Genomic DNA, 8,282 nt, shown 5'->3' with positions numbered 1-8,282 from the left:
GTGATCCTCAGATTACATTTCATGGAAATAGAAAGTGAAAGTACAGATACTGGATGGAGCTGGAAAGAAACCATTTCCGTTTGCAACAGACTCTTCACAAACACAGGTGAGATAAACTACTGAAATATCTATCTATCTATCTATCTATCTATCTATCTGTCTGTCTGTCTGTCTGTCTGTCTGTCTGTCTATCTATCTATCCAGACGGTAGACATTGGGCCCTGGGGCACAGATGTTTGCTTTTAGTAGAAACGCCATTCTGCTTACAGATGCATTTAAAATGCTTTAAAATGACACAATGAGTCTACTGCCATGCTAGTTTAATTAAAAGGAAACTTGAGAAGCCGGAACTATGAAATGTTTTTACATGAAAAATGACATCAACAATTATCAAAATAGTTGGCAATTAATTTTCTGGCAACAAACGTATTGATCAACTTATCAGCTGTAATTATATGTAAGTAAAAGTAAAAACAACAATATTTCCCACTATTTCCACTAAAATTCTTGACATTTCTTTCTGTATCTCTGAGATCTTTTAAGCCAGTGAGTTCAAAATGTGATCCAGATTAGTTCCATGTGTCTGCTATTAAATGGGGTAAGTGTTATCTCAACACTGACAGAATGACTGGTTTATTAACAAAAACAAGAAGTAAAATGTTACAATCCACCCTATACTCTGGGTCACTTGTAACATACTCTGGGGTGAAATGTAATAAGGAATATGAGAAAAACATGATGTTGAAATCGTTTTATTCACACTTTACAAAAAATGCAAATGAGTACTGTTGTGTAAGGTGAGATAAGAAAGCTTGAACTTTTACCAACATTTTCATTATCAGCAAAAATAGACTCCACTTAGGTCCTCATTTACTAACTGTTTGCCTGAGTAAAAACGTGTGCAAACTTGATAGCACCAGCAAATGAACACGTAAGCTAATCTACCAACTAACTAACGGTGTGCACGCGGAGTGACGTAGTACTTTTTCCTTAATGAATATGAAATTTGGGGCGTAACATGCAAATATATTTATTAACTACTCGCAATGTGATCTACCAAGCCTAAACGCAATTTCATGTGAGTGCAACAGCCTCTGTATTTAATACGCTCGAGAGGACGTTTGATGAACTAGGCTATATGAATAGAAAAGGAATATTTTTTGTATTTTCCTTTAGCTTTGGCCATACTGTTCTATTAACATCCCTGCCAACAAAGCAAATTTCGTTTCGACCTGATTTCTTTTCTCCGTGAGATGGAAGAGTTTAGAAAGTTGCGTGGCGCTGCGGAGAGCTCCCAGCTGCAGTAGAGCACGGATCACGCGTAAAATTCATCCAGCCAGAGGGAACGATCAGCAACTGTTCACAGCGCGCCGGTGTTCTGACGATATATGCTGCCTTGTCGAAAAATGCTACCGTATAGCGCAAATCGATAAAGTCTATCGAGCCGCTCTGCCCTATGAAAAATGCTACCTTATGTGTTCCCTTTTCCAGTCCCATAAAGTTATAACTGTCACAGTATTATGACATCTTCTTTTTTTTATTAAATTATAACATCATTTCAGGGGTAGCGTATTCTGATTAAGACTATCCCCTATCAAATAATGTTCCCACTACAGAATCACCACTACTCACTGTAAGGAGATGGGAATGAAATACTATATCTTGCCATCTTTATTTAAGATATCAAGGTAATGTATTCTGATAGACTAACACTGATTTTTGTTTTTGTATTGCTGACGATCAGCCACTGTCTCGACGGCCTGCCCAACCGCAAGGTTGCACATAATTATGGGCGTAGAAATAGACCGTGCTTGTGGGGGGTACGCATGCGCAGCAACACAACCAATTGTAGGTATCGGATAGGGCTCGGGACAGGAGATCTCGGAGCGACCGGGCACGGAGCGGACGGTCGGCGATTGTTCCATGTGGCTGGATGAAGCACGATCTTCTGGCATTTCTCGCGTCTGGGTCATTCCAGCATACTGTAGCTGTTTCTGCTTGGGTTTCCCAAAGCAATCTCAGGAAGGATGGGCCGGTACATCCGATTTCCACATACTCGGGACGCACTGAAAGAAACAAACCAAAGTTTTTACGCTGTGGCTGCTTTCCCCCCTGACTCTCCATGGCGGAAACCATTAAAACACGCAAAACCCTAATTTAAATACTCCCACCTCCATTGTGTTTGCTCCTGATGTAATCTACGCAATAATTCTTAGTAAATCACCCGTAACAGGTCATAAAATTGCACGTACAATATTTTAGAATGCACACGCAATTTAGCACTCTTTATTCGGGATGTTAGTAAATTGGGCCCTTACAGTACAAAAGTTTCACCGGAGTGTGTCAGAGATCGATGCAGAACAGAGCCCCATTCTGTTACCAGAACAGCGACCCGAGTCGACATGAAAACCATGTAACAACTTTCACCTCCTGTTGGACTTCCTTTTATTGCTCTGTTTCTTGGCATCACATACTGTCTTGGCTCTCTTTTCTGCTGATCTGGATAAGTCCCACATTTGTGCGTGCCTCAGCTGCCACCACGACCACTGCTTTCCATGCTTTCAGCTTTTGGTGGATTTGTATCACTTTTATTTCACTGTTTTGGATGTCTCTCTTTTCTCATTGCTTTCCAACCTTTGGATTTTTATTTAACTATGATTGTTTTTGACTGCACTGCTCCCTCTCTCTGTGTCCTAGGCATGACCTCTGCTGATCATATTATTTCAACCATAATCTGACTTTGTGGAATAAACTGGTGTTGTTTGTGCTCTGTGCTAGAAACAGGAAATTCTTACTGTGATGGACGATATTGATATATGTTTTGTTTCACAAAATCTGCTTCTACATTTTCCTTTGCTGGTGTTTTTGGTGCTGTGTGTCTGCCTCTACCTTTGCCAAAGCTCACATGCTTGCTTACACACACACACACACACACACACACACACACACACACACACACACAGAGCTATAGAGTTCTAACACTGTGATCCTAACTTTATACTATAATTAAGATAAAAATAACACATTAAATGATGAGAATGTAGACCACCATCACTCTAAAAATTATTAATAAAAACTTAGGCTATAATGCTCTAAAAATGATACACAACAGTACCAATTGAATATTAGTGTTTGTGCTTGTTTGTCTTGCATTGTCATAGTGGAGTTAGAAAAATGGCTCTCCTGGAGAAAACATTTAAATACAACAAACATAAATATGACTCAACATTTTCAAGAATCTATACAAAGCAGAATCCAAACAGGCAGAGTAATAATCCAAAATATAACAGAGCACGGCATAACAGAGCACGGCAGAACACGCAAGATTAGACGAGGAGGCAACAATGACTGAACAGAACTAAAGGCTTAAATACACAGGCAAACGAGCAGGGAGGGAGTGCACAGGTGAACGACATGAGGAACTAATTAGGCACAGCAGACTCAGGACAGAAACAGGACTAAGTGCAACAGCAAGGCAAACAGACCGGTAAACTAATAATACAAATAAACTACAACCTAACAGGGAAACTGACAGAACACAAAGCAGACAAGACCAAAATAATACAAACACAAAACCAGGAATAAATACAAAGACATGAACTAAGACACAGAACTAAAATGCAGGACTAAAACTAAGATACGAGACAAGACAGGTACTAATTGAGCTAAACATGCAAATGAACAAAAGAATAAACAAGGCTACAAAGAAGAAACACAAAACCCCAAATCATGACAAGATCAAATAAACTTACAGAAACACAACCCACAACCAAACCTATGAAAACAGACTGACACAGGAAAAAACATGAACACAACCCAAACTCCTAACACACTAGCACTAACAACTTGCTATAAAGATCTCTACACAGACACACAATGAACATGATTTAAGTTTGATGAGTTTAACTACAAATCAGGTAATGCTATAACAAAAATAAATGAAGAAAAATAAAAACTTTGTTACCTCAAATTTATTTTTTCCCATCTAAACGTGGCTGTGCTGCCACGGAGTGCTACTTTTTCACATGTGGTATAAGGAAGAAACAGAGCATGTGCATAGTGAATCAGACAATACATTACTTGTTCCTGATTGGGAAAATTGGCCGTGTTACAACCTATGATTGCAACTTAACTGTGTTACAACCACAGGTATCTCAAATGTATTCTATACTAAGTATGGTTCTTGGATAAATGGGCTTAGTTAAATTCCACCACTGGTTCTTTGTACACAGTTACGGCTGAGACGAGTGAATTATGGACAGACAGAACAGAGATGAGAAACTCAGAAAGGGCATTCCGATTGAAGCAAAGCAGTGTGAGGTCGACGTCAGAGAAAAGTTGAGTCCTCCAGGCCTCAAACCAGCAAAACAGAGGCAGAAGGTTAAGCAACAACAAGCAGGTGATGCTGCAGTTGAAATATTTTTTACAATTCATAGTGTATAAATGTTGCATTTTGTTGGAGATTTGGAGGCGTTGTTATATGCTGTCCTCTGTGGCGTCCTTGTCTGTGTCACATTGCAGAGGAGGGATCCAAAGTGATTGAGGAGTGGGTCTCCCCAGAGCTGGCCAACAGGATCATACGCAATGCTAAAGACCTCAAGATCCGACAGACGGACCGCCGCTGGGCTGCAGAGGTGGTCAACGATTTCCGAGAGAACCTGCTGAAATTCCTGAGGAGCTGTGATCAGCCTTTCTTCCAGACAGCTGACTTCGTCACCAGCGGCAGCTACTTTGAGAAAGTTAAGGTGAGGTCATGACGACCACTCACAATCTCAAAAGGCAACAGTACGGCCAAAGATTTGTATTCTGTGACTCTTTAGATCAGATTTTGCGGAAAGACAAAGGATTTATTACAGAGATTTAAACATCAAGTGGCCGCTTTATTAGGTACACTGGTACAATCTATTGGAATTCAATACAACAGCTCAGCCGTAAATTCTGCCTTTACATGGTTTATAATGTTCAGTTATTGTTATTTATTGTCAGAAATGTGTATATTCACAGTTAAAGGTGGTGTTGCACTGGATGACATTATATTAAGTCCTTCCCATTTTACATACATGAGGGGGAGCAAAATTACTGAAACACCTATTATAATGCAGCCCAGTAAATACCACCACTAACTATGACCTCAGTGTTAAAACATATAATTTAATTAACAGTTTTTTGACAGTGTGTTATGAAATTTGCTGATGATACTGCGATCCTAAGCCTTTTGCATAAAGATATGGACTCTGTGTACCAAGACAAGGTAGACCATGGTGTAATACAATCAATCTCATTTTGAACATCAAAAAAACCCCACAGGAGATAGTCTTCAACCATGGCCAGTGGTCATTAAAACACACATGCCTTTGGTGTGAGAGACCCGGGTTCAATTCCACTGTGACACATCCGCCAATGTGTCCCTGAGCAAGACACTTAACCCTTGTTGCTCCATTTGCTTGCGACCTCTGACATACATAGCAACTGTAAGTCGCTTTAAAAAAAAAATAAAGCGTCATGAATAAATGTAAATGTAATTAAAAACCAGGAACTCAGGTGCACTCATACAAATATTTATGTGTCCAAGTTGACAGCTTTCTTTGCGCGAAGACACATGTTGACAACCTGTGTAACAAAATGCCGCAGAGGCTTTATTTTCAAAGGTGTTTAAGGTTGTACATACAAACTTAGAGTGTTACTAGATATGGAATTACTGAATGGTTGCAATGTGCAATAACCACACTTGTACTTTAATCCATGGCACCATGTTGTCAACAACTTCTGTTTTCATGTTTTCCTCTTGTGAAGTACATGTCAATGCATCTCAGGTTCTTGTTGATGTAATGTTTGTTTATTTGAAAAGGGACAATGTACATTGATCAACATTCAAAGCACATGTAAATGCACCTGAGTTAGCAACAGGCTAGTTTTCATCGGCAGTCCCCTTGCCAGATGTCATTGGGCATCCTAAAGTAGTAAACTATTATAATACAGCAAAATACATTATACAAAAGTTAAAAATTACACAAAAAATAAAATAATCGATTAAACAAGATGATCAGATAAAATGATGTTGTTGTTGGTGGATGGGACCAGCGTCAGTTTGTTTTCAATAAGCCATCTCTTAACATTACTCTTAGATGAGTAATAGGATGGCGACTCTCTAACTGATGGTGGTACTGTGAATGAAAAGATGGCCTGGCTAAATGTAGTGTGTTTTTTTGAGTGGGATTGTGCAGTCCCTCCTAGCGGCTAGGTTCAGAGAGAGAAAGTAAACATGCCCTAGACAAAGAAGCAACGCCGCTCTCTCTGTGTGTTGTTGGATGTCCATACTCCTCAGATCAACGTCGCCGATGAGTTTGACATGATGCTGAAGCTCCAGGCTCCTTCACGCCTCAACATGATGGAGCTCGATGGCGGGCTATTCTACCGGCTCGATTTTACCCGTCCCACTCGGAGCCCCATACAAGCCTTTTTTTTGGAGAACAAGCGCACGCTCTCATCAAGCAAGATCTTGAGTGAGATGCACCGCCTGGTCCGCAAGTTCCTTAAGAACTACCAAGGTCTGATCACCACCTTTCCTCTCTCATCTGTTCTTATTAGTTTGTGCCAGTTATCTGGTTTCTCCTTCTGCTTTCTGTTGTTGCTGTTTGTGTCAGAATCAGTACAGTTGGAGATAACAGGACTTCACTTTCTTCACTGTCTCCATCACACTCTTGGAACCACAGAGTCGAACTACTTATGGCCTTTTTTCACTTTTCCTTGTTTCCAGTGCCTGATGAAAGCTATCGCTGGGAGGTGAACAGGAAGCGTCCAAACTCGCCGGCTGTGACTTTGTCTCTGTTTCCAACTGAAAAGAACGGTGAAGAGCTGATCTCTGTGGACGTGGTTCCTGCTCTGGAGGTGATCCTTTTATCTGTAAATGTTTTAATATCGAGCTGGAGAAATAAAATCATCCATAGTTCTTGGATTAAAGATAGGCTAATGATGAAAACAAACTTAAAATTTTTGTATGAATCAGGAGATTAGAGGTGGGAAAAAACAATAAAAACATTATTTATATTACTGTATATACCTGAACAGCTAATGAAGAACTTGTTTTCCAAATATTTCAATATCTTTGTTTTCTTTAACAAGTCACTTCAGTTTTACGGCTACATTTACTAGTAATTTTACAGACTTGATACAGTGCATTATTGGATTATCAGTGTAGTTGTATCAAGTACTTCTACACTCTTTGGTTGTTTAATCTGTAACAATGCCTCATATTTTACACTTCTGTCACAGGTTTGTAGGAAAGAGCAGGTAAGAGGACCCAAACGCAGGACACTGAGCGGGTCAAGTTCAAAAACGGTTTATTTGACCAACAGAAGGCAAGCCCACTTACTTCAGAGTGGCTGAGTACAAAATCCAAAATAAAGTGATCCACAAGAAAAATACAAAATCCACAAAACACCGGGAAACAGGAAAACGCAACGAGACAGCGTTAGGCAGGCTACACACTACAATACACTGCAATGACCAAACAGAGACTGAACAGAAACAACAAACACTTAACACCAGGGACTAACGAGCAGGCGGGAGAAACACAGGTGAGAGGAATCAGGACTGACGAGGCAGGCAGGCAGGCAGAGACACAGCAGGGGAAAACAGAGAGACCGGCAGATTACTAGGGGAACAGACAGAACAGATGTTACAAAATACCAGACAAGAATCTAACTCCAGACAATAACAGAAACCCATGTAAACAAACACCAACCATAACAGACAAAACCTAAACGAGAACACAGAACTACAACACAGAATACAGAGCAGACTAAACTAAAATAATGCAGACAAAGAACTAGAAGTAAATACTAAGACAAGAACTAAGGCACAGGACTAGGAACAAATATATCGAACCAAAACATAGACTAAATAACTAGAGAACTAAACTCAACAGTACAGATGACAGGACTATAATGCAGATACCAGAAAACCAACCTTAGAATCAAAAACCAAAACCCAGAAACATAGAAACAACAATCAAAATATAGCACACAGGGAACTCAGGACAGAATCGTGACAACTTCACATGTAAAATAACTAGTAACCGGCCTACTTTTGCACAGTACTGTGTGTGTATGTGTGTGTGTGTGTGTGTGTGTGTGTGTGTGTATATATATATATATATATATATATATATATATATATATATATATATCATTTGTCCTTGTTCCTGTGTTTAGGTTCACCCCACTCAGGGCTGGCCGCTCGCACTCCGTAACGGGCCAGATGTGGACAACTGGTTGGGAAAG

The 8,282-nt window shown here is 39.9% G+C and overlaps 1 protein-coding gene across 1 annotated transcript; it reads left to right on the top strand.

The window, feature by feature from the left end:
- Window positions 1-8,276, top strand: LOC119909717 (cyclic GMP-AMP synthase-like; the record flags this gene model as incomplete). The annotated part of the gene is made up of 6 exons (XM_038727931.1): window positions 1-106; window positions 4,233-4,399; window positions 4,522-4,745; window positions 6,326-6,548; window positions 6,758-6,888; window positions 8,214-8,276. Coding segments are annotated over exons 2-6 (786 nt in total), but the record flags the coding sequence as incomplete, so codon positions are not given.
- Window positions 8,277-8,282: the final 6 nt, after the last annotated feature.

The sequence above is a fragment of the Micropterus salmoides genome, unplaced genomic scaffold, assembly GCF_014851395.1.
Source record: "Micropterus salmoides isolate LMB-PRFRI ecotype aquatic unplaced genomic scaffold, ASM1485139v1 Ms_hic_scaffold_1847, whole genome shotgun sequence".
NCBI lineage: Eukaryota > Metazoa > Chordata > Actinopteri > Centrarchiformes > Centrarchidae > Micropterus > Micropterus salmoides.
This window is presented reverse-complemented; position numbering and strand designations above follow the sequence as displayed.